The following is a 27,977-nucleotide window of genomic DNA, read 5'->3' on the forward strand; positions in this document are numbered from 1 at the left end:
GCTCTTGCCGTCTTCGGAATTGTGTGGATGATGCTTTTCCGAAAGTCAGATGGTATGTCGCCAGACTCATATTCTACACACAAACGTGAATAGTCGTTGTGTTGCCACTTCCCTTAATGATTTTAGAAATTCTGATGGAATGTTACCTATCCTTTCTGCCTTATTTGACCGTAAGTCCTCCAAAGCTCTTTTAAATTCCGATTCTAATACTGGATACCCTATCTCTTCTAAATCGACTCCTGTTTCTTTTTCTATCACATCAGACAAATCTTCACCCTCATAGAGGCTTTCAATGTATTCTTTCCACCTATCTGCTCTCTCCTCTGCATTTTACAGTGGAATTCCCGTTGCACTCTTAATGTTACCACCGTTGCTTCTAATGTCACTAAAGGTTGTTTTGACTTTCCTGTATGCTGAGTCTGTCCTTCCGACAATCATATCTTTTTCGATGTCTTCACATTTTTCCTGCGGCCATTTCGTCTCAGCATCCCTGCACATCCTGTTCATTTCATTCCTCAGCGACTTGTATTTCTGTATTCCTGATTTTCCCGATGGCGTAGTACATAACAAACACTGACAGTGACACTAAGTACAAGGCCAGCAAACAATTAAAATCACACCTTTCGACGCACAGGAGAAACAGCACTAAACATAACAATGATGTGGCACACTAACGATGATGAAAATGGAGGATCTGCCAGGCGCAAGGAAATGAGGTAGATCGGAAGAAGGGAGGGACAGAGGGAGGGGAAGAGAGGAGCCCAGATGGTCAGGGGCGCGTCGAAGAGGGTCAGGTAGGGAGGGATGTGGGAAGGATGGGGTACAGGGTCTCCAGGGGTGAAGGAGGGAAACCCTCTCTGGGTGAAGGAGGAGAGAGGAAAAAGGGGGCCCTGAGGAGGTAGGGAACAAGGCCAGGTTATAGTTGGAAGGAAGGGTAGATGTCACATTGAAGTTCAGATACATGAGGGGGAGGCGCTGGAAATTGCCTTGATGAAGGAGATGGAGGGTGTGGAGGGGGAGAGAGGGAGGGAACAGCGATAGAGGCGCGGCAACGCATGGGGGGTTGAGAGGAAGGAGGAAACCAGCAGGGGGGGGGGGGGGGGGGAATCAAGCCTGCAGACAATGTAAAGGATGTGGAGATGTTGGAGGAACAGGAGGAGGTGGGGGAAGGGGACGAGTCCATCCGGGAGCCGTGTGGGGGCAGGAAGGCGGATACAGAAAGCAAGGCAGAGCACATTGCGTTGTAGGATTTAAGGATATGGAGGGCCTTGTAAAAGGGGGTGGATGTGGAGATCCAGGCAATGCTGGAATAGCAGAGGATAGGACGGATGAGAGATTTGTAGGTGTGGAGGATGGTAGAAGGATGCAATCCCCATGTCCAGCCTGACAGAAGTTTAAGTAGGCAGTGGCAGGAATGGGCTTTCTGCTCTCTCTCCACTGCTCCAACCACCATCACATGGCGCTTATCCTCCACCCACACTCCCATCCTTCCTTACCTCCCTGTACACCCCACTCCTGCGCTGTTTTCAGCTGTATTTCGGCTTTAACTACCCACAACTCCCCCTCCCCTGTCACTGTCACCCCATCGACATTTGCAGACAATCCACCGCTCCCTGCACCACCTCCGACAGGCTTTAAGCCATCACAGATTTCGGCTCGCCACACTCTCTGTGCCACCCACACTAGAGGGAGGGGGTATATCCCCACGCCATCCCCCCCTGCAACCCATCCCCCGCCCCCTCCAAACCCTTTCGTGACCATGAAACCTTCCAAGCGCACTAGTGTTGACCCTTCCCCTGAAATCTACTCAAAGAAAACCCCAGTGACCCACCCAGCCCCATGGACCCGACCTCGACCGCCACCCCTGCCATTCCTGCCACCCACAACTTTGTCCTCTCCAATTCCGACCCTCAATTCCTTGATGCCCACACCCTCACCCTGGCGATAAGTAAATACTACCCTAATGCCCACGTCTCCCTTCTTATTCCTTGCAATGACTCAGTCCTCATTAAATCGACCAATGCTTCCTTCCACAACCGTCTCCTTTCTCCATCCCATAGATCCAATTTGACCAAGGTGTTACTCTCACAGCCTACAACACCCCATCCTCTCCCTGTCAGTATCAACCTCTCTGACGTCCGCCAACCTTCACCTCTGTGATCACAAAGCTTATCCCTGTGGTTACAGAGGCTGAGGTGTTGGCGGAACTCAACTCTCGGCCCAACAGTGAAATCTGCTTTAATGATACTGGGTCAACGTATATGGATTTTCACTGAATCCTCCTCCTCCATTGACCGCCTCCTCACCGAGGGAGCCCTCATATACAATTGCCATCATAAGGTGGACCCTTCCCATTCCCCAGTCCAACCCTACCGCTGCCAATGCTGCCTCACGTACAATGATCATGCTGCCTCCTGTACAAAACCACCCTCCAGTACACCTCATGCATTATGGCAATGACACCGCATTCCTCGCCCTCGCTCCTACCCACCAAACGTCCCAACGACTTCTCCAGAATCACCTTGACCTTTTGCTGCAAGTTGTAACCAGTGCCTCCTGAAAATCAATCCTTCCAAGACCCAGGCAATCACAGAATGTCGTACCACTCGCTCCTTCCGGCTCCTGGATTTCTCCCTTACTATCTCCACCTGTCCTGTCCTCCTCTCCCCCACCCACACTTAGCTTGGCCTCAACATTGACCGTCAATTCACCTGGATCCCTCATCTCCGTTGCATCCAATCCAAGGCCTCCGACTCCTCAAACTCCTCTCTAGCTGGACATGGCGGTTTCAGACCTATACCATCCTCCACAGGTACAAATGCTTAATCTGTCCCATCCTCTGTTATGCCAGTCCTGCATAGATATCTCCCTCCCCCCTAATTCTGTAAGTCCCTCCACATCTTTGAGTGACATGCACACCATCTCACCTACCGTATATGCCTCCCATCCCCCATGCGGATCCTCTATGATCTCATTCCTTTCCCCCATCTGCACCTATCTCTGCATACTCCACACCTCCCGCTGCTTGATCCCCCTCACCTCTCCTGTCCCCATCCCTTAAAACGTCTTCACTGTTGTGTCCCCCCTACCCTCCATCTGTACGCCCTTCATCTCCTTTCCCAAGGTGGCTTCCATCAATTCCCCCTCCCGGATGATGCCCTCTCTCCTGCCATTTATCCCTCGGATCAACTCTGATCCTCACCCCCCCCTCTTTCTCTCCTTCCTTTCCCTGGGCTCCCTCTTCCCCCGTTCCATCCTGTCCCCCCCTCCCACCAACCCTCTCCCTACCACCCTTCTGCCCCCTGAGCCCTTTTGTATTTCCCTCCTCTCCTTCCCTGCTCCCTGTCGCATTTGCCTAGCACCTCCCCCCCTCTCATGGCTTCTCGTCCTACATCGGCTTCTTTCCCTCCCCCCCCCCTTTTATTTTCCCATTATCTGTCCAGGTTCCCCAACACCCACCTGCCCTCGGCTGTAGTATGTCTATTTGCCAACTTTTTAGTGCAGTGTTCAAGTGAACGTTCAGTGTTGTTCATCTTTTCAATGTGTTGCGAACAGAAATAATGCTGTCGCTGGGTGTGAATTTTATGTCGCTTGCGAACAGAAACCAGACTGTCGCCGTGTTTTTTAATTGTCTCTGTATTATTTTACCTGTGTGCTTCATATGTATTTTATTAGCATCATCAACCCTCTGTTTCTATGGTTTAAGTTCCACGATTTTTTCCGATATAATACCATTTAAGTCTGTGATTTTATCGCCTGTTTTTATTATTTATTATCTTCCTCTTTTTAAAACAGATTCTGTAGGCTGAAGAGCGGCATACTAAGCTGATGCCAGCTCGCCCCCTCAATAAATAATAAGAAAATAGTTTACGACAGTTAGTTTTATCCCTGACGACGACCATGGAGTTAGTGGTCGAAAGTTTGGAGTTTTATTCTGAATTGATGCGGCATGTACACCGAGAGATTTTTATTCAAGAAATACGTCGCGAAAGACTTCGTCGCCATACTCTTCGATGATAGGTTTCCACTGATTTGGCCAGCGTATCTACTTACGGAATGTTAATGTTCCATGCGTATTCTCTTTCTTAAATAACAAATATGTTCTTATGTGAAGACAGTCAATGTTCTAATCACAAGTAACTCTGGCGTTTATTCTTAGTCGTTTCTTAATTGCCTAATGCTTCCAAGAATTATTATTATGTGTTTAAGTACTAATCCCCTGCCTGCTCTGATTCTGGTTACATAAGAAAAGCGGAATAGTTGTTCCATTAATTTTCACTTTCTGCTGTGGCAGTTTAAGGATAGAATTATATTAGTCAGATGAACTTCGACAGCTACCAGTGTTTAGAATTATTTTTAAAAAATTTCCTTACCTCCACCCCTTGATTATTAGGAAATTTTATTGCTTGACGCTGGTTAGTGATAAAGATTGGCAGTCAGCAGGGCCTATGCTCTCTGAAGAGTGCCTTAGCCGAATGGCACCATAGCTGATGTGTTTGCATGTTGTTAAGTAAAGGCTTTCTCGTAAGATTATAGTATGCATGTTATATATCTCACGAAATAAGCATCAAACGAAAAAAATACAAAGAACGATAGTCGTCTAGCTTGAAGGGGGAAACCTGATGGCACTATGGTTGGCCCGCTAGATGGCGCTGCCAAAGGTCAAACGAATATCAACTGCGTTTTTTTAAAATAGGAACCCCATTTTTATTTCATATTAGTGTAGTAAGTAAAGAAATATGAATGTTTTAGTTCGAACACTTTTTTCGCTTTGTGATAAATGACGCTGTAATAGTCACAGATATATAAGTACGTGGTATCACGTACATTCTGCCAGTGCGACGGTATGAGCTTCGTGATACATTACCCGTGTTAAATTGGACTGTTTACCAGTTGCGGAAATGGTCGATATGGTGTTGATGTATGGCTATTGGGATCAAAATGCCCAAACGGCGTGTGCTATGTATGCTGCGCCGGCGTGGCGGTCTCGCGGTTCTAGGCGCTCAGTCCGGAGCCGCGCGACTGCTACGGTCGCAGGTTCGAATCCTGCCTCGGGCATGGATGTGTGTGATGTCCTTAGGTTAGTTAGGTTTAAGTAGTTCTAAGTTCTAGGGGACTGATGACCACAGATGTTAAGTCCCATAGTGCTCAGAGCCATTTGAACCATTTTTGTGTATGCTGCTCGGTATCCTGGACGACGTGATCCATATGTCCGGACCCTTCGCCGGATAGTTACGTCATTTAAGGCGCGGGAAGCGTTCAGCCACATCTGTAACGTCAACCACAACCTGCAACAAATGATGATGCCCAAGTAGGTGTTTTAGCTGCTGTCATGGCTAATCCGCACATCAGTAGAGGGAAAATTGCGCGGGAGTCGGGAATATCAAAAACTTCGGTGTTGAGAATGCTATATAAACATCGATTGCCCCCTGTCTGCTCCATACAGTAACAAACACAAGAGTGTGCCCATTTGATAACAAACTTTTCAGGGCGAGCCAGACTCCCCAGTGTGCACAAGTGCTGTCCGCTATGCAACACCTATCAAAAAGGCTTTTCCACAACCAAAAGCAATGCATTCACATCTCAGTAATAGGTGGTACACCTGTAGTATATCCTGCCAACATCCGCAACTATGTTGAGTATACCATTTGCAAATACAGGTCGAAAACTTCAAACTGACGTCTCTTTCTCCTTGGTGACAGAAAATCATTGAAACCGTTATCCTGCAGTTCTCCCACCAAGACGGTTTACATGACATGCCGTGTGCCTACCCTCTTGGCAGCAGCGACGCTGATTTCTTTCTGAATTCTATCTGGATTGTGATATTTTGCTATTGACACAGTGTTTGGTTGCTTATGTGTGTCGTCGTCGTATATTAAATATAGGTCAGAGGAGAGTATTAAGTTTTGTACCCACAGCATTTGCACGAAGGTATATAGAGCGAGAGAAGGGCAGGCAAGGGTTGATGTCACTTAACCAAAAGTCAATCAGCGAGTGGTGGGCTCATTTCCGGATGTGATGATTAATAGAATGCGAGTAACTACTAAAACTGAATACCGGAACCAGCTCATCTGAATGCATCAGGCTCCCTACTGGTTGTCAAATCCTCAAATGCAATATTTGCATAAAATAATAAAATATTTATTTCCTGATGGTGTCATCTATCCTTCGCCTCACCTTACACAGAGTCTATAGTTCTAGTTGCTAAGCCTCAAGGTATAGGGTTTAGACTCATAGCTTATTACCAGGCGATAAATCATAATGTTGTGCTCGAGTCTGTCACACTTACGGAATAATGTAACTGGTTTACGCGATTTCCGGGTGCCAAGCTTGTTGCAGTTCAGGATTTAAACTAGACCTACTATAAGATACTTTTACCAGGAGGTCCTAAGCCTTTAACGACGATGTGTACCGCCTACAACCTTTCCGAGTTTAATAGTGTCATCTTTGGACTGGCCAGAGGAGCAGCAGTCTAATGGCGTCTATTGGATTCTGTCTGGAGGACTCTAAATTCATGTCTGTTAACAGCGCCAGTTCTGCGGAGCATGTAGACCACATCCGGCCGCCAGGTGTTCTACCACCTCAAGGAAGCAGGTATGACTGTTAATTCCAACAAAGTAACCTTCACCTGGAACTAAATATGAAATATAGGACCCCTCGACAACGGCTTGAACGAGTTCATTCATTCCAATCCCAAAAGACAAGACGGTCACCATCTGTTTTGTTGGAACAGTGAATTTCCTTTTGAATTTCATGCTGAATTTCACGCAGATAGCAGCTCTACTATGAGTACAACATTTGTATGTGTTGAACATCAATAAGTTGCCTCTAAAGCATTAAAATGATGTTTGGGGTACAGTTTTCCTATTACTGAAGAATGGTTGAGACGGAAGGCCACTTGTGTTCACATCACTGACATTGTCACAAGATAAAACCAGATAATAATCACTGGCGGTTTTGTTCACACTAGAGAAATATGACTTTAATTTGGAATATCGTTGATGTCGACTGGAAATCGATAGACAGGCGCAGAGCTGGATGTTCGTTAAGACAAGATACACAGGCCAAATAACACAGTGGGCGGTAGTGAATTATAAGTTCTAGTTCGATGTTTGCCATATTAAAGTGTGGCAAAACCAAAATGCCAAAGCGTTGAACCAAATGAATCAAGTGGGTGATGTGAGTGAGGTGTCACATGTTAACACGCAGCAACACAGGAGTCCCAACATTCCCTGCAGAAGGATTTCTTGTGTTTCGGTTCCAGGGTGGTTGAGGGATCCAAGTTATGTGTACTATGGAGATCAGTCTTCGTGTGGAGGGCACCTGTGGTTTCATCTGGACTGGGACATTCAGAAACTGGTCGCTGAGTACGAGTTTCAACGAATCGATAAATCATGTATTGATTACCTGGGCTCCTTGCCCATTCCCAAAGCGGAAACATTTTTGCCTTCGTCATAATCGACACGTTCACTAACTTTGTCCCGTTGATCCCTGCGGCTATTAATATTCAGCATCTTGAGAAAAATTTCGTTCGTTTTGGACACTGAAAACTTTGGTTAGTATCAGCCTTCACGTCTAAAGAGTTCAAGTAGTTGTGTTTAGACAAGGAATAATACGTATTACCAAGACTTCTTAGTATCTAAGGCCATATTCTACTGAAAAAATAAGCCATAACATGAAATCATCCCCCCCTGCTTACCATACAAGACCCCAGAGGTGAATGAACATGTTGCCAAATTGTATGTGTTTTGCCTTCGATACCGCCCATAAGACCACACTTTCCAATCTAAACATTCTCATTAAAATCTTCAGTGACCATTTCATGGCAGCTCAAGGATCTGCTCCTGGAATGGGCAGATCTGGAAGAGATTAAATAAAATGGGAGATTCTCAGGAGAAAGCCTGGAAAGACAATGGGAAGCATATCGCTTCATTTAAAGTAGGGGATGAAGTGTTTCACAAAAATTTTTGAGGACAAAGCCGATACATTCAAATCATCAGCAGGAAATGTTGCCCAAGATTCTCAGACATTATATGGTAAGTGAGAGGCCCACGCTTCTATACCCTTCGTGATGGGGGATGCAAAAAATGGGCAATGGACAGACAGAAAAATCTTTATGTGGGAGTTAGAGCTGTTGTACTGGCTGTGTGTTGACTCTTCCATTTGGCTTCCCTTTGTTGTAGTGTGACTGGCTGTTTTAATAGAGCGGGCTACAATGGTCATGACAACGGCATTGTGCACCCTCCTCACTGCTGCCAACTCCACCATTTAACATGTCCATCTACATTGTGGAATACTTCCACTCTGCTTTAATCAAATGTCTGGATGCGTATCGCACCTGGTGTTCCTTATTGTCTGTCCAAATGAATGCAATACTGCTCACTCTACAGGATAAAATACAATCGTATTCAAAGTTGGTAAATAATAACGTTGTATCTGACGTCAGTGCCTGTTTCTAGGCGGGAAACGCAGTCTGACAATCGGCAGATCACTCAATAGTTTTTCTTTCGTCATTAATACATTCAAGGTCTCTGTAATTTCAGTAAATATCTGATAAAGGTGCTACAATAATTTCAAAGAATTGTATGTTATTAGAGCAGTTTCACTGAGTTAAGATAATAATTATGTTTTAAATTAGTGGATGAGATTATAAATTCATGGAACGTTGTACAACCATGTACGAGATGAATCCGAGACAATATATATAATATAAATAAATAGAACTAATATACCACTAAGAAATGTTAAGAATAAAGTGTATGGCAGTCAATAACTTTCCATTATTGTTCCTGTTATTAACCCAACCAGGAGAGTCTGGAGGATAATGAAAAGTATTCTCGATATTAAGGGGACACGTTCAATGGATTGAATCTGGTAACATAATGTTATAGCTTTGAGAGTTTAAATCATATGCATTGAGTCTGAGATCCGTAGCATCAGGAAGACCAACAAAACTATGAGCGTTTGACGAGATTGTTCCAAGCACACCCCGAGCAATATTCCCACCGTATTATTCTAATGGAAGGTGCAGTGTTACGCCATTAAATGCAATTCGAGTGCTACAAGCATGAGAGTTGAAACCAAGGCTAGCTACTATGTAATATATACAACACAACACCAACAGATAACAACAACAGAAATGAAATTTAGCATAGGCACTTCATCAATTTTTTATTGCAACATGCCACCTGAATTAGATGACCAAGGTGCCAATGCAGCAGGCTGACCTCACAAGGAAGTGAACACCATGTCATTCTGCCAACCACGTACAATGAAATAACAACGTGTAAATTGTATGCAACCAGGCAGCTGCTTTCATAAATTTACACAGCACGTTTTTCAGGCATCACAAGTAGTTTCTCAAAGTTAGACTAAAGGGCTGTTTGTTTCACACCGCAATGTATGCATTAGTGTCCATGAAAGTCACAACCCATGCTGATGTTGATGGTGGTTGTGAAGTGAAAGTTTTATTTTTATACCTGACAGGAGGACAAAATGATGTGATTCTTTTAGTCACTCTATACACGAAAATAGTGAATAGTAATGAAATAAATCTGAAAGAATGGCTACTGCTAATACGTATGTGAATCCTAGTTAGAAGCAACCACCGTTGATAGTATTTGTCACAGTGGATGAAGCACTGAGAAAGAAAGTGAAAGAAAGTTCTTAACATGGAATGCAGTTATAGGGCACCAAACATCAGTACCGGGGTTCACAAGCCCATTCTCAAGTCGTAGCTAATAGTAAGAGGCTATAGATTACATAATAGAAACTTATAGCTCACAATTATCAGAACAAAACAAAAAATACTATTAAGTATTGCTAAAATGGGAGAATGAATTAAAACATAAATAATCAGAGAATGCACTGAATAACATTGGACAATTTCAGTTACATGTAGAACATAATAATGCAAAGTAACAACAACAAGAAGTACGTTAATAGTACATGAATCGATTCTTTGTCCTTTTTTAATTAGTTATGAAAACGACTGATTACTCTTCTATATCGTTGTTCCTACAAAGGAAAGAGGTTGTAATTCATGTCTATAAACTTTAAGATACATCAACTGTTTTTCTTGGTTCTGCTGTATTTGTCAGCTGTAGTACATCCAATTTTGCTAGCGTCTTTTAGAACCTTGAGCTTCAAGTTTTACTACCATGTCCAGCAGGATATTTCTGCCATTAAGATAGCACAACGATACGGCTAATCGCATATTTCGAAGTATGCTTCGAGTAGCTGTACTTGCATGCCACAGTATGAGCGATAAGTGTCCGACGCGCCCTATAAGAGGAGGCCGGTGTGCTCAGTTGTGGCACTTGTAGCAAGGCCCTCAACCTAGAAGACACTACAGCCATGAAGGTAGCCCTCGTCCTGCTTATCTCTGGCGTGTTGCTAGTAGCGTACTGCACACCGCTGGCTGCTGCAGACGATGGAGACGAAGTGTTCGAAGATGACGACGAGACTGACAGCTTAGCAGACGAAGACGCTGACGACAGCGGTGCTGACGAAGGCCTAACTGTAGAGAGCAGGAAGGCAGTCAAAGGTAAGCAGCAGCTCAAGTTGACAGGCGGTGCACAGCTCTAACCATCATGATTGCACTATTGGCTCCTTCAGGCAGACGCTTTGACATTGTGAATGTCTGCAGGCAGCACAAGGGCAGCATTCACGTTGTGGTGATATTGCAATTGTACGACTAGCACGGTTCTCAATAGGCTAAATATGCTGCTACATTCAGTCACATTTACCTTTAATATGGATATTATGGCCCATTAAAATAGTTACGCTCTCTAAGTATTGGCCCATGTTGAAAGGGCATTAGGTTTACATTTGTGTCATACTGAAAGGCTGTCTACTGATCACTATGATACCTCACTTCCATGTAGCTCAACAGCATAACATTTAACGGAAAGTAAGACATTATCACTAGTCGTCTATGTAGATTGGTACTAAATTTGCGCTGCAGAGTTCTATGACAATTTCTTGGTGAAAATTTACCAATACTAACGAAAATCCACATACCATAAGCAATGAGAAAGAATGATGCTGTTTTCAGCCCAATAAGAATAACATTATTGACAAACTAACAAGCATGCTCTCAGTGTTGAGTGCTGAGACATACACTGAACACTTATCACAGAGCTGCACTTTTGGATAATTGGAATAATTGATGAGACATGTTCCTAATATGCGTATTGAATGGAAAAAGCATCGATTCGGAACAACAAATGAAATAAAAAATGTAGAATCTGTTATAACCGAAATGTTATTGCTCTACTACTGCAATACAAAATTGGTTGAGAGAATTTTGACAGATACTACATACAGCAAAGTGGTTAGCGATATTTTAGGTAATGAAGTAATGTATTTTTTAGATTAGATTGTAATGCTTAATGTAAATGGTTGCCAGTTCTTGGTGTGAGCGCAAAATGTCGTATAGTTGTTAGTAAGCTGGAAAAGTATTTACACAATAGTTACTGCAAGCCAGCCAGGTGGGAATGGGCCCAACACTTAACTGAGCTCAGACGCAAACTCGCAGTTAGCAACATGAACTAAATCTAATCATGAAATCAGTAACGCAAATTGCAATGCACTCGGCTCCCAATTGTTTGGCACTCAGTTTGCAAAACAAATAGCTTCGAACAGCCCGCCATAGCGCCAACTGTTATTATTTCTAAAATTGCAATCGTTCCTAAATAAATATTTTCTGTTAAGCAAAATATGTTTTCAGCATATATATTTCATTAAATAACCACTGATTAACTTTTGCATTAATCTGTTATGTATTTTAGAAATGTGAGCAGAAATTGTTGAACACACAAGGAATATAAATTTTCTCTTAACAAAAATCTTTAAAAACTTTATGGAATTACTTCTCGTAATAACTGAATATTAATACTGGTTTGAAGTGATGATTTCGCTGTTCTTTAACAATCAGACTTAATTATTTTCTAAAGTTTGGTAATTTTCAGTTTTTTAAACAAGGTACTAAAATTAAATTAGGTCAGCCGTTTTTGTCTTCTTGTATTCAATAGTGGCTCTCAGTTTGAATTCATAATGACAGATAGGACCTTTGTTGATAACTTCTCAATTTTTAGCACTTATAACTCAATGTTAACATTAAGTTGATAATTATTCACAAAATGAAACTACTACGTTGGCTAACCTGGACACACTTCTAAATATGAAAGTTGTTCTTGCCTTAACTCAGTGAGTGGCCGCTGGTGCAGCGAAAGATAATTAACGCCACAGTGCATGGCATCAGGCTTGTCTTGTCCCTTTGCAATACACAGATTATGGCCCGCAGTGCTCTTCTTTCATATTAATTCCAATTCATGTTTTTTGCACTGTTCCCAGTTAACACCATAATTACGCCTGGTCACAACACATATTTCTTCCAGTTTGCTACTTTACGATGTGCCACTGGCAGCCACTATGCTTGAGCACATGTGTGAGACTCTACTTCACTGCAGCATCTGTGCCCAGTGGGAATGTTCCCTAATTCAAATACATTCTCTGACAGCTCACTGTAGCAAACTGCCCTGACTGGACTAGCGTATTTGCTACGTGTTAGCACATAATTCCTTTCTAGATATTGCATATAAATTGCATAATCATATTCAATGACAAGGATATTTCATTATTATATGATTTTGTAAATATTTACGAAATAGTGTCAAAATGCGTTACATAAAAATTTACTCCTGTTCTCACAATTACAACATTAATGCTGCGAAACTTTCTTGTGTGTTAGGCATTGTGTTGGTGTGTTACACACTGTACCCACGTATGTTCCTTTTTGCATTGGTAGAAAGTTTTGTTTTCCATGCCTACAGTTTTGTTTTTCACAGGGCTGAGTTACCATCTGCGTTGCATGGTTACAAACATAGATGTCAGAGTTTCCCTAATGAAAACAAAGTAAACATTTATGAGTCAACCACTTCCTAAATACGAGTATAAAAAATGCAAATAAAATTCAAGCTTAGTGTTTCCACCAGCTGTAGGCAGGCGTTGCTTTAGTGACTACTGGAATTTGCTGGTGAGACACTTGATCATCAAGTCTGTCCTTCATTGTTGAGCAGGTGCTCACGCCCGAGCCGGACACGCGAAACACGCGCGTGCAGGCAGCCGACACGCTGCGAGCAGAGCTGCAAACAGGCCCCACGCCAGGTCAGGCGCCGCCCGCAAAGCCGCCCACAGCGTGTAGCCGCCGCTGCTGAGGGGGCGCCACACCATGGAGGCGCAGTCTGGAGCAGCTCACACTGTCCTGTACTCTACACCGACACGGCAGAAATAAATCACTACTGCTCTTTGCAGCAAACATATGTGTTTATACGTTTCCTGTAATTTACACCTATGGTCACAAGCTTATTTCTTATCAGATTATGGGTTTCGGTCTTTAATGAGTATTGTCAGACGTGCAGCAGAAATGGAAAAACATTAATACACTCTCAAACTGCCTACAGCTTAAGAACAGTACATAGACCATAATGAAAAATAGTACTGACAAAATATACATTTGTGCACTTTAAATATGAAGATGCATACCTGTTTCATAAAAACACAGTCCTAATGTACTGCAGCCACAGTTGCATCGTCAAATGTTAAATGGAGAATCAGCACCAGCATCATCAAATACATGTAAATAACATCACATGCATGAGTCATGTCGTCAGTAGTACTACTGTTTAAAACATTCTGCCATACAATAGCCACAAGATATTTGTGTTGTAACATCACCAGATGTCGCTAATGTCGCCATACACTAGTTTTCAATAACGAATTGAAACAAAGAAAATCAAAGGAGATACAATAGTCTGTAATAAGCTTATTACGTATAAAAGGCATTACAGTAAAATAAGCAATAAAAAGAAGAACATGACAAAAGTAAGACTGTTAAAAAGAGGAAGAGTTAAGAAACAGTGGTTGACATGTGCTCTAGTGCGTGTGTTTATTACTCAGTACTTAGGAAATGTATGTTCTAGAACACACATAGTTGATAACTGCGAACAGGATAATACTGCAAAAGTTCCAGAATTTTTGAAATTGCTTCATTTATCGACTGTTAATAACATACCCAACTCTGCAATGTAATAACACCATTATTCCCCTTTTTCTAAGTCCTTATCGCACTTAAATGGCAGTTTTTATGTTTTATAAATGCTTATCTACAATTTATAGTACTGGGTTTCATGTTGCAATATGATACTAAATGAGCTGTTGGGAATGGAATAAAAAGAGGAATTTATTACAACCTCACACTTAATGCTTTTCTAGTTACCACAAAATTTCCAAAGCTAAATATATAATTGCAGTGGAGTTCTTTGATGTACGATGCAAAGATGAAAGGAAAATTTAAATGTAAATTTTTGACTAAAATAGCTATCATCAGAAGTAATTATTGAGAGATAATGTAGTAATAAATGTGACAGTTGATAGCAGGGCAGGGGACATTTGCAGTGAAAGGGACAAACCGAGTTTAGGATACAGTATAGCAATATTATTAGTTTAGCAAAATATAACTGCAGGCAGGCATAGCCATCCCGAATCAAACGGCTGGCACTGTTGTATATTTGCATTCTGAAATTGAAGTGTGGCGCACCAGATTACAGCGGGTGGAGACAGTGCCTGAAGCAATGCGTGATATGAAAGTATCAGATACATCCCACTGCACAACACATTAAAGAACAACAAACTGACAATCAAGTATGATCGTACTTGTCAAGCCACCAACCTTTATGAACCATCAATATAGGACATTAAATGTTCCAATTAATCAACCAGAGAAGGAAAAGCTTTTTCCTCAATATATTGCAACACTTCTAATTATTGCGGTTCGTATGATCAATATAATTCCATCTTTAACTGCCACAAAAGTAAGTGAAAATTAATGGAAAATCTATCACACACTTATTATGTAACGACAATCAGAGCAGTAATAATTAAACACATAAGAACATTTCACAGATGGACCAGGTGAATAAGGAACCGATTAGAGTAAATATTACCAATTTGCTGTAAGGTGAAGCAGACAGCTTTAATGTATTACAGTCGTTATAATATATATTAAAGCCAGTTCAAGAATTAATGACAAATTACTAGTAGTTAGAACTACTCCTGTCATCATATAAGAACACTTCATATACTATTTGCCTTGCAGAACGATTTCCAAACCATTTGGAAGGCACAACCGTTAACACTGGCCTCATCGACCGGCACACCCATCTGGTGTAAGTTCATGTAGCACATAGAAGGATCAGAACTTGCTCACTGGTGAACCAGAAGAGTAAGAGAGTGTAATTACAACACAGTACAGTTTCCAACAGGAAATGGGCCAACAACAGCTCAATAGCTCAGGGGACAGATCGTCTGGTAGCAAACAGCTCATCCACAAGAAATGGTGGAGTTGGCAGCAGTGAGGAGGGTGCACAATGCCACATGATACAACATGGCGTCAGCCAGGCATACGCACGGGCAACACCACTCAACAAGTGTTTCTTGTCCCATGCAGTTCCATTCAACTGTGCTGCCCCTCTGCAGTGTGCAAAGCCAAAGGCGACACTGCAGTAATCCAGTGCTGACAGCAAACCCTGACTGTAATAGCCTCACCATTATTGGTACACTGTTGTACTGCTCTATTCCAGTCGTTCCAACAACTCTCTGTGAAACGTAGTCGTAAACCAGCCGATCTCATGACCATTGTAGCCCGCTCCATTAAAACTTTGCACAGCCAGTCACACTATAACAAAGAGAAGCCAAATGGAAGAGTCAACACACAGTCAGCACAACAGCTAAAACACACACATAAAGACGTTTCTGTCTGTCCATTGCCTATTTTTTGCATTCCTTCAGCACGAAGATTACAGCGGTGTGAGCCTCTCACTTATCATGTAAGGTAACTTGGGCAACAAATCCTGCTGGTGCCTTGAATCTATCGGCTTTGTCCTCAAAAATTTTTGAGAAACCGTTCATCCCCTACATTAACTGAAGCGATTTGCTTCCCATTGTCCTACCAGGCTTTCTCCTGAGAATCTCCCATTTTATTTAATCTCTTCCAGATCTGTCCATTCCAGGAGCTGCCATAAAATGGTCCCTGAAGATTTTAATGAGAATGTTTAGATTGGCAATTGTGGTCTTGTGGGCGGTATGGAAGGCAAAACACAGACAATTTGGCAACATGTTCCATCACCTCTGGGGTCTTGTATGGTAAGCAGGGGGGGATGATTTCATGTTATGGCTTATTTATTCAGTAGAATATGGCCTTAGATACTAAGAACTCTTGGTAATACGTATTATTCCTTGTGAAAACAGAACTACTTGAACTCTTTACACGTGAAGGCTTATACTAACTAAAGTTTTGAGGGTCCAAAACGAACGAAAATTTTCTCAAGTGGCTTAATATTAATAGCCGCAGTGATCAACGGGACAAAGTTAGTGAACGTGTCGATTGTCACGAAGGCAAAAATGTTTCCGCTTTGGGAATGGGCAAGGAGCCCAGATAATCAATAATTGATTTATCGATTTGTTGAAACTCGTACTCAGCGACCATTTTCTGAATGTCCTAGTCCAGGTGATACCACAGGTGACCTCCAGACGAAGACTGATCTTCAGAGTACACTTAACTTGGATCCCTCAACCGCCCTGAACCGAAACACAAGAAATCCTTCTGCAGGGAATGTTGGGACTCCTGTGTTGCTGCGTGTTAACCCGTGACACCTCACTCACATCACCCACTTGAAACGTTTGGTTCAACGCTTTGGCATTTTGGTTTTGCCACACTTTAATATGGCAAACATCGAACTAGAACTTATAATTCACTACCGCCCACTGTGTTATTTGGCCTGTGTATCTTGTCTTAACGAACATCCAGCTCTGCGCCTGCCTATCGATTTCCAGTCGACATCAACGATGTTCCAAATTAAAGTCATATTTCTCTAGTGTGAACAATACCGCCAGTTATATTATTTGTACGCTGAGTATCTGGTTTCAACTTGTGACAACGTCAGTGATGTGAACACAAGTGGCCTTCCGTCGCCACCATGCTTTAGTAATAGGACGGCTGCACCCCAAACATCGGAAGTGTTAGTTTGAACGATAAACGTGAAATCAAATCACGGATCCCCGACACTAGTCCATTGCTTGGACTCATTTTAGGTTCAACACATATAAATGCTCTACTCATAGTAGAGCTGCTATCTGCGTGAAATTCAGCATGAAATTCATCAGGAAATTCACTGTTCCAACAAAACAGATGCCAGCCGTCTTGTCTTTTGGGACTAGCCGAATGAACTCGTTCAAGCCGTTGTCGAGGGGTCCCAGATTTCATATTTAGTCCCAGGTGAAGGTTACATTGTTGGATTTAACCGTCATACCCGCTTCCTTGAGGTGGCAGAACACCTGGCGGGCAGATGTGGTCTACATGCTCCGCATTACTGGCGCTGTAAACAGACATGAATCCAGACAGAATCCAATAGACGCCATTAGACTGCTGCTCCTCTGGCCAGTCCAAAGATGACACACTAAAGTCAGAAAGGTGGTAGGTGGTACACAACGTCGTTAAAGGCTTAGACCTTGCTGGTAAAAGTGTCTTATAGTAGGTCTAGTGTAAATCCTGAACTGCAACAAACTTAGCACCCGGAAATCGCGAAAACCAGTTGCATTATTCCGTAGGTGTGATAGACTCCACAACATTATGATTTATCGCCTGGTTATAAGCTATGAGTCTAAACCCTATACCATGAGGCTTAGCAACTAGAAATATAGACTCTGTGTAAGGTGAAGCGAAGGATAGATGACACCATCAGCAAATAAATATTTTATTATTTTATGCAAATATTGCATTTGAGGAGTTGACAACCAGTAAGGACCCTGATGCATTCAGATGAGCTGGTTCCGGTATTCAACTTTGGTAGTTACTCGCATTCTATTAATCATCACATCCGGAAATGAGCCCACCACTCGCTGATTGACTTTTGGTTAAGTGACAACAACCCTTGCCTGCCCTTCTCTCGCTCTATATACCTTCGTGCCAATGCTGTGGGCACAAAACTTAATACTCTCCTCTGACCTAACTTTAATACACGACGACGACACACATAAGCAACCAAACACTGTGTCAATAGCAAAAAATTTACAACCCAGATGAAATTCAGAACGAAATTTTTAACAACGAAGCACACAAGTGGCCACTACAAATTCTGGAATCTCAGTCTGATTCAATCGTGACCAATGACATTGAGTGCTTGTCCTTCAACCACATGACTCAACCAACCCATCACACTTAGCTCTGGGAAGAAGGTCAATTGTTTATACTGTGTATACCAGGTGTAGTTCAGGAGGGGACGTTAATCCAGAAGAGCACATACATGTTCAGTTCCTAAAAATTCATGCACACAAGGCAGTCGCCCTACTTGGTGCACGAGTGGAAGCATTCTGCATATTGCAGGATATGCCCCTTGCTTCTGGCGTTAGCTGTTCATCCACCTACCGTAGTAACAGGATGTGACTGACCAGTTCTGACTTCACACATGTTATTTACAATGCCCAGATTATCGCTCAGATTTAGTACCCCCATTCATGGTCACTATAAAGAAGATTCACAAATTCCAGCCGAAAATTTGTCTATATCGATATTGCTCACAGGTTTTCAATCAAACAATTTTCTGGACTGGTCCCATGCTCCCATACCCTCTAAAATAATGCCATCACCAGTTCTTCAGAGATCGCAACACACAATGCTAAAATGCAAAGATGCGTTTCATTAACGTAATGAGACAAATGATTATCCTTTCCTTGTACCCAGTATACATGTTGGTCCAGCAAATATTTCCTCTTACAAGCACCCTCGCATTTATTTAACACCAGCTTTCAGAAATCTTATAACGTATCTGCACCTTCCAATGCTCCAGCAATTATCTTCTGTAAGGCGGCCTACGGTCAGTGGATAAACATGTTGTGAGACTACTCCATGATTATCCTGTAACACATTAGGCTGGTGATGTAACCCAACAAACAACCACAACAACTCAGTTAAGTGATCGGTGTTGTCTACTGAGAAACGTGACACTCTTTCAAGAGAAGACATCTGAGGATTCGGCTACTCTCAAAACAGGCTGCAATTTTTTTTTTCATATCTGCCCTCACTAATATTAGCTTCAACACCCAGCTCCTTGTTCCGCAAACGTAGGACTAACATTTGCTGTTTTCAGGTCACAACCTCGCCCTGCAAACATTTTCCTTTGGACAGCACTGACGGATCTTGTCTGACACGATATATGCCTCGAATTCTATTAGCTAGGAGATCCAGAAGGGCTTACACTCGGCAGGTCTGCCTTCGAGGTGGGAAGCAAGTTTCAAACCTGTTACAGCACGCTCAAGATCACATAGTAAACTTATACAGAATTCGGAAGCTTGTTTTATCTCGCCCATTGACTCGGCGAAAATGTTTACAGGTGCAGTCAAGGTAGCACACAGGCTCTGACAAAGTTCAAACACAACAGGACGGTATACACACGAATTTAAAAGAAGATTAGCACAAATAGTGTAAAAATACTATCACCACTGTGCAATATTATCCTTAACTGTGAAATCACAACCATGGTCTGTTACCATTGATAGCTGATAACAGCGTACAGGGCTGTTAAGTGGAAACACTGAATCCAACTAAAGATACAATCTAAAGATTTTCTTTATTTACCATAAAGTAACAGCACTACACACTGGTCGAAGCATATCCAGTTTCCCAACATGAGAGTGCTGCTAGAGTGGGTCATGACGAGCTTATTTCACTTAGGAACACATATCTGTAGCAGCAAAGTGTGTGGTGCTAGGCATCACTGATCAGCGTCGCTGCTGCCAAGAGGGTAGGCACACGGCATGGCATGTAAACCGTCTTGGTGGGAGAACTGCAGGATAACGGTTTAAATGATTTTGTGTCACCAAGGAGAAAGAGACGTCAGATTGAAGTTTTCGACCTATATTTGCAAATAGTATACTCAACATAGTTGCGGATATTGGCAGGATATACTACAGGTGTACCACCTATTACTGAGACGTGAATGCATTGCTTTTGGTTGTGGAAATGCCTTTTTGATAGGTGTTGCATAGCGAGCAGCACCTGTGCACACTGGGGAGTGTGGTTCGCCCTGAAAAAGTTTGTTATCAAATGGACACAGTCTTATGTTTGTTACTGTATGGAGCAGACAGGGTGCAATCGATGTTTATATAGCATTCTCAACACCGACGTTTTTGATATTCCCGACTCCCGCGCAATTTTTCTGCTACTGATGTGCGGATTAGCCACGACAGCAGCTAAAACAGCTACTTGGGCATCATCATTTGTTGCAGGTTGTGGTTGACGTTACAGATGTGGCTGAACGTTTCCCGCGTCCTTAAATGACGTAACTATCCGGCGAAGGGTCCGGACATATGGATCACGTCGTCCAGGGTACCGAGCAGCATACATAAAAATGGTTCAAATGGCTCTGAACACTATGGGACTTAACATCTGTGCTCATCAGTCCCCTAGAACTTAGAACTACTTAAACCTAACTAACCGAAAGACATCACACACATCCATGCCCGAGGCAGGATTCGAACCTGCGACCGTAGCAGTCGCGCGGCTCCGGACTGAGCGCCTAGAACCGCGAGACCGCCACGCCGGCGCAGCATACATAGCACACGCCGTTTGGGCATTTTGATCCCAATAGCCATACATCAACACCATATCGACCATTTCCGCAACTGGTAAACAGTCCAATTTAACACGGGTAATGTATCACGAAGCAAATACCGTCCGCACTGGAAGAGTGTTACGTGATACCACGTACTTATATATCTGTGACTATTACAGCGTCATTTATCACAAAGTGTTCCAACTAAAACATTCATAATTCTTTACGTACTACACTAATATGAAATAAAAAAGGGGTTCCTATTTTAAAAAACGCAGTTGATATTCGTTTGACCTTTGGCAGCGCCATCTGGCGGGCCAACCATAGTGCCATCAGGTTTCCCACTTCAAGCTAGACGACTATCGTTCTATGTAGTTTTTTAGTTTGATGCTTATTTCGTGAGATATTTGGCCCAGTCACTATTAATGGACCACCCTGTATATGTCACACATCAACTATGGTGCCATTCGGCTAAGGCACTCTTCAGAGAGCATATTCCCTCCTGACTGCCAACCTTTATCAACCACCAGTGTCAAGCAATAAAATTTCCTAATAATAAAGGGGTGGAGGTAAGGAAATTTTTTAAAAATAATTCTAAACACTGGTAGCTGTCGAAGTTCATATGATTAATATAATTCTATCCTTAACCTGCACATAAGAAAGTGAAAATTAATGTAAGTTAGTAATCATTACAAGACCTTTCAATACCAACTGAGAGCCACTACAAGTAGAATAATATTTCAAAACTAAATATGTAATTTGAGTCAAATTACAATAATTTCGTTTATCATAAACAGAATAAGCATCAAAGGTTCAACCAACACCCTGGAAAGGGGAACTTTAAGCAAAACAAAAATTGTAAAAATATTAATTAATCAAAACTCCTTTGGAGAAAATGTTTTAGGTGACAGTTTAATTTCTCAAACTTTTAGCCCAATGGGCTTGTTAGAATCAAAAATCTTTAACTCTTTTAACTTACAATACTATAACATGCATACTATAATTTTAAGAGAGAGCCTTTTCTTAACAACATGCAAACACATCAACTATGGTGCCGTTCCGCTAAGTCACTCTTCAGAGAGCATAGGACTCCTGACTGCCAACCTTTATCAACCACCAGTGTCAAGCAATAAAATTTAATAATAATAAAGGGGTGGAGGTAAGGAAATTTTTTAAAAATAATTCTAAACACTGGTAGATGTCGCATTTCATATGATTAATATAATTCTATCCTTAACCTGCACATAAGAAAGTGAAAATTAATGTAAGTTAGTAATCATTACAAGACCTTTCAATACCAACTGAGAGCCACTACAAGTAGAATAATATTTCAAAACTAAATATGTAATTTGAGTCAAATTACAATAATTTCGTTTATCATAAACAGAATAAGCATCAAAGGTTCAACCAACACCCTGGAAAGGGGAACTTTAAGCAAAACAAAAATTGTAAAAATATTATTTAATCAAAACTCCTTTGGAGAAAATGTTTTAGGTGACAGTTTAATTTCTCAAACTTTTAGCCCAATGGGCTTGTTAGAATCAAAACTCTTTAACTCTTTTAACTTACAATACTACAAGATGCATACTATAATTTTAAGAGAGAGCCTTTTCTTAACAACATGCAAACACATCAACTATGGTGCCGTTCCGCTAAGTCACTCTTCAGAGAGCATAGGACTCCTGACTGCCAACCTTTATCAACCACCAGTGTCAAGCAATAAAATTTAATAATAATAAAGGGGTGGAGGTAAGTAAATTTTTTAAAAATTATTCTAAACACTGGTACCTGTCGAAGTTCATCTGACTAATATAATTCTATCCTTAAACTGCCACATAAGAAAGTGAAAATTAATGGAACAACTATTCCGCTTTTCTTATGTAACCAGACTCAGAGCGGGCAGCGGATTAGTACTTAAACACATAAAAATAATTCTTGGAAGCATTAGGCAATTAAGAACCGATTAAGAATAAACGCCAGAGTTACTGGTGATTAGAACATCGACTGTCTTCACATAAGAGCACTTTAAATAGTACATGGCTCCCACAAATAACCGTCAGACCGCTTGGAAGGCACAACAGTTAACACTGGCCCCATAAACAGTCACAAGAAACCAGTTTGAATATACATAGCACTGTAGAAGAGACATAATTGGGATACTGCTGAATCAGAACAGTAAGACAATGCAATCACAGCACGGTTTCTGCACTGAAAAGTTGGCAAATAGACATACTACATCCGAGGGCAGCTGGGTGGGGGAGAACCTGGACAGATGATGGGAAAATAAAAGGGGGTGGGAGGAGAGGAAAAACAAAGGGGGGAAGGGAGGGAAAGGAGTCGATGTATGACGAGAACCCATGAGAGTGGGGGGGGGGGGGGGGAGGTGCTGGGCAGATGCGACAGGGAGCAGGGATGGCAGAGGAGGGAAATACAAAAGGACAGGAGAGGAGCAACCAGGGGGTGAAGGGGATGATGCAGCGGGAGTTGTGGAGTATGAGGAGATGTTCAAGGAACAGGAGCAGATGGGGGAAAGGAATGAGGTCATAGAGGATCCGCACGGAGGATGGGAGGCGTATACATTAGGCGAGGTGGGGTACATGTCGCTCAAGGATGTGGAGGGACTTACGGAATTTGGGGGGGGGGGGGCAGATATCCATGCAGGACTGGCATAACAGAGGATGGGACGGTTTAAGCATTTGTAGGTGTGGAGGATTGGTATAGGTGTGAAACCGCCATGTCCAGCTAGAGAGGAGTTTGAAGAGTCGGAGGCAGTTGTGTGCTTTGGATTGGATGCAACAGAGATGAGGCATCCAGGTGAGGTGACGGTCAATGGTGAGGCCAAGCTAGGTGAGGGTGGGGGAGAGGAGGACAGGAAGGGTGCAGACGGTAAGGGAGAAATCCTGGAGCTGGAATGAGCTAGTGGTACGACCTTCGATGATTGCCTGGGTCTTGGAAGGATTGATTTTCAGGAGGAACCGGTTACAGCTTGCAACAAAAGGTCAAGATGATTCTGGAGAAGGCGTTAGGACCTTTGGAGGGTAGGAGCGAGGGCGAGGAATGCGGTGTCATCGATATACTGGAAGAGGTGTACTGGAGGGTGGGTTTGTACAGGAGGTAGCATAATCATTGTACGTGAGGCAGCATTGGCAGCGGTAGTGTTGTACTGGGGAACAGAAGGGGTCCACCTTATGATGGCAATAGTGTATGAGGGCTCCCTTGGTGAGGAGGCGGTCAATGGAGGAGGAGGATTCAGTGAAAATCCACAATAGATAAATTGACCCACCATCATTAAAGATGCGACGAGCTAAGCGGATTCCAATGTTGGGCCGGGAGTTGAGTTCCGCCAACACCTCAGCCTCTGTAACCACAGGGCTAAGCTTTGTGATCACAGGGGTGAAGGTTGGGGAATGTCAGAGAGGTTGAGGCTGACAGGGAGAGGAAAGGGTGTGGTAGGGCGTGAGAGTAGCACCTTGGCCAAATTGGATGCAGAAAGGAGACCAGTGCGGAAGAAAGCATTAGGGAATTTAATGAGGACTGAGTCCTTGCAAGGAATAAGAAGGGATATGGGTTCAATGGTGTAGTATTTACGGATGGCCAGGGTAAGGGTGTAGCCATCAAGGAATTGAGGGTCAGGATCTGAGAGGACAAAGGTGTGGGTGGCAGGCATGGCAGGGGTGGGGGTCGGGGTCACGTCCATGGGGCTGGGTGGGTCACTGTGGTTTTTTTTGGGGAGACTGCAGGTTAAGGGAAAACATTAGTGCGCTTGGAAGGTTTCATGGTCACGACACAGTGGGGGGGGGGGGGCTGGGGGATGGGTTGCAGGAGGAGATGGCGTGGGGCTGTACCGCCCTGAGAAGCGGATTACTCAGAGGGAGGGGGTGTGGGTGGCACAGAGAAATCTGTGATGGCTTAAAGCCTGTCTGCAAATGTCGATTGTGCGACAGTGACAGGGGAGGGAGTGTTGAGGGTAGTTGCCGAAATACAGGCAAAGTTGTTGCAGGAGTAGGGTGAACAGGGAGGGAAGGAAGGACAGGAATGTGGGTGGATGATAAGCGCGATGTGTTGGTGGTTGGAGCAGCGGAGAGAGAGGTGAAAATGATAGAGGTGGTGGGTTGGGACATGGTACGGAGCGAGAGGGGGCTATGACGGTAGCGGCGGCGGCGGCGGCGGCGGCGGCGACAGAGGAGGCGGCGGCAGGGGCGGTGAGCACCGGGAGGCGGCGACCAGGAGGCGGCGGCGGTGGCGAGTACCGGGAGGCGGCGGTGGCGACGGCGGCGGCGGCTACGAGCTCTGTGAGGCCGAGACCGGGCGGCGGCGAGGACCGGACGGCGGGCAGCAGTGACGGTGTGCAGACGGCCGACAACTCCACAGTACAGGTTGGGGCTGTTCCACATCGAAGATACACCCTGACTGTAGTAGCTCAGTCAGTGTGAGTCCTCGATCATGAAGAGAGGGAATCCAACCCTCGAATGTCGTACACTAGCTAGGCTCCCACTTTTATATGCAGAGGACGGCTTCTGATTGGCTGGAATACGTCAAAGCAACAGCGATATGGCATGTAGTGAAGTGCTGCCCTCTACTTCCATAGATGTAGTTTCTATCCTCGCCGTCGCCGCTGCCTGCTGCCCATCCAGCTGTTTGTCGCCATCCATCGCCGATGCTGCCTACTGTCCGTCCATCGCCGTCCGACCACCATCGTCCATTGCTGCCGCTGCCCGCTGTTTGCCATCGGCACAGTCACTGTTGCCTGTTTTCCGTCCGTCCGTCGCCTTTCGTCCACCATGGGCACTCCCACCTCCACTGTCATCTACACCTCCCCCACATCCACAGTCACTTTCTGGAGTGCCACCCCTGGCCTACATAATTACACCTCACCTCCCCTTTTCCCTACTTACCCATTCCCCTATCTCCTCCCCTGCTGTATACCCCCACCTCTACACCATTCCTCCAGTCTCCACACACACAACAGCTCCCACTACTACCCCTGTCGTGATATACACCTCTGTTGCCACCTATTCTGCCATCTCTCAGTTTGTCGGTTTCCCCTCTCTCACCCACTCCGTCACTTCGCCATCTGAATCCCCCGCATGCATCACGTCATGCCGAGTCGCCATCGCCACCACTGAACTGGCTGCTTCTCCTGGCATCTCCACTACGCCAGAGTTACCTGACACGTCCCTCTCCTCCCAGTCGCTCTCCCCTCCTCCCAGCCTCCAGTCTCCAAAAAACACCAAAAGCGCGTCATTACCGACTCTGCTCCCACCATTTCCCACAAAACGTCAACACCACCTCCCCCCCCACCCATCGCCTCCATGGACACCACCCCTCCTCCAGCCACCCACACGCCAGCACCCATCCTCCACAACTTTGTCCAGTCAAACCTTCATCATAACATCCTTGATGCCCGTACCCTCACCATGGAGATAAAAAAGTATTTACCTGGTGCACCCATCTCCCAACTCATTCCTCACAGGCACTCAGTCCTTATCAAGTCCCCGTCCTCCTCCTTTCACACGGGCATCCTCTGTAAACTCCTATGAGTTATGTTTGCCCCCCATCCAACTCTGACCCCTTTCCTCTTCCACTCCTAGTCAGCTCCAGCCTCCCCATCGCCCCCCACCTGCACTGCTGTGACCACCAAGCCCAGCCCGATGATCACGGTGATCACAGAGGATGAGGTGTTGGCGGAACTAAACTCCCACCGAGACCTGGAAATCCACTCTGCCCTCTGTATCCAGAATGACTCTGCTCTGACCTACCTCATGTGGGTCTTCTCTGAGTCCGCCCCTCCATTGACCATCTCCTCCCCCAGGGTGCCCTGATTTACCACCAATGCATCCCTGTCGAATCCTCCAAATCCCCTCCCCAATCCTGATACTACCAGCGGTGCCTGATGTTCAATGACCACCTGACCCACAACTGCAATCCCCCCCCCCCCCCACCTGTCCCCATTGCAAGGCCGCCAATCTTCTTAAGAACTGCCCCAACCTCGCTGCTCTTCCTTCCTGTATTACCTGCAATGGCCCCCATCCCACCTACTGCCACAAGTGTAAAGCCAAACCCCCTCCAGCCACCCCTGAGTTTACAGTCCCTGTTCGTTCCCTTGGTCCCCCTGTCCGACCCAACAATTGCCTCTGTCCAACCCCATGGGCGAGGACAACATTCGGTTCCTCACTGTTGTACTCCAAAGCATTCAAACTTTCACCCTTTTCAGCACCCCCAAACCTTCCAACAAATCTCCCTTGCTGCTCGCTCTGTTTTCCACCTGCACTCTTTTGCCACATACTCCTACAACGAAGCCTACTCCACCTTCACCCTCCATGACACCCCAGTTTAAACCACTTCCCTTTCCCTCTCTTCTCCCCCTCTCTTGCCGCCATGGCGTGGCATGAGTAACGCATCCTCTTCCAGAATATTCTCTCATTCCAACAAATAACTACTCATGCACACCCGTTCCCACCACCAGGTCGACACCTTTCTCTTGAAGAAAACCTTTCTCCAGCCCCACCATTCTATCCGAACCTCTCCCTATATCCTCCACCGCACAGATGCTCCTGGTGCTTGTGCACAGGGTGGAGTTGCGGTTGCTCACCTTAAGCATATCCCCGCCCAGCAGCAACCTCTCTTCAATGACCCCACTGAACACCTTATTCTCAGGGTCTTCATCCCTCCCTCACCATTACATGTGCTACCATCTATGTCTGCGCCACTGCTCCTCTTCCTAATCTCACACACTGACCGCACCTTCTCCACACACGTGATTGCTGCCGACTTCAACATCCATAGCCGCACTTCAGCCACCCTTCGGCGGTGGCATCAGTTCCTCTCCACGATCCAATGTGACCTTGTTCCCATTCCCCAGCTCACCTGACCTGAAAGTGACACCACCCCAGATGTTGTTAATGCCACCACCAACCTCCTTGGGCGTATCACCATCGCCATCCTTGACCCCACAGATACTGATCACCTCCCTGTCCTTCTCACCATAACGTCTGCTCACCGGCCCCCTCTGGCTCCCCAGCCTGCACCCACTCCCAAGGTCGTCCCTGACTACCACTGTGCCACTTTTCCCCATTGTCAGGGATCGAGGCGATACCTCGTCTCTCCACTTGCTCCAAGTCTCCAGTACTTTGGTCAGTTGCCCCCTCCGACATGAACATTTCCATCACAGCACAAGACATAAACTTATCCTCCGGTCCAAACACAGCACAGCCCCTGGTCACAGCTGTGTCACCTACCGCCACCTTCGAGATAGCCCCTATTCCTTCCTGACTGTCCTCGCCTATCTCTATAACGTCATCCTCT

The 27,977-nt window shown here is 44.4% G+C and overlaps 2 protein-coding genes across 7 annotated transcripts in view; one reads left to right on the forward strand and one right to left on the reverse strand.

The window, feature by feature from the left end:
* LOC126282247 (uncharacterized) overlaps positions 1 to 13,325 on the forward strand; it is a 362,102-nt gene extending 348,777 nt beyond the window's left edge. For 2 of the 4 annotated variants that reach the window (XM_049981840.1, XM_049981839.1), the window contains exon 3: positions 13,171 to 13,325. In XM_049981840.1, coding sequence (XP_049837797.1) covers positions 13,171 to 13,207 — 37 coding nt within the window. In that variant the 3' untranslated portion in view covers positions 13,208 to 13,325. Of the gene's footprint in view, positions 1 to 10,308; positions 10,547 to 13,082 lie in introns of those variants that run through there. The other 2 variants (XM_049981844.1, XM_049981838.1) reach the window with 2 other exon arrangements.
* Positions 1 to 27,977, reverse strand: part of LOC126282243 (trigger factor-like) — a 141,659-nt gene that overhangs the window by 70,293 nt on the left and 43,389 nt on the right. The window lies entirely within an intron of this gene.

This window comes from Schistocerca gregaria, chromosome 7, assembly GCF_023897955.1.
Source record: "Schistocerca gregaria isolate iqSchGreg1 chromosome 7, iqSchGreg1.2, whole genome shotgun sequence".
Lineage (NCBI taxonomy): Eukaryota > Metazoa > Arthropoda > Insecta > Orthoptera > Acrididae > Schistocerca > Schistocerca gregaria.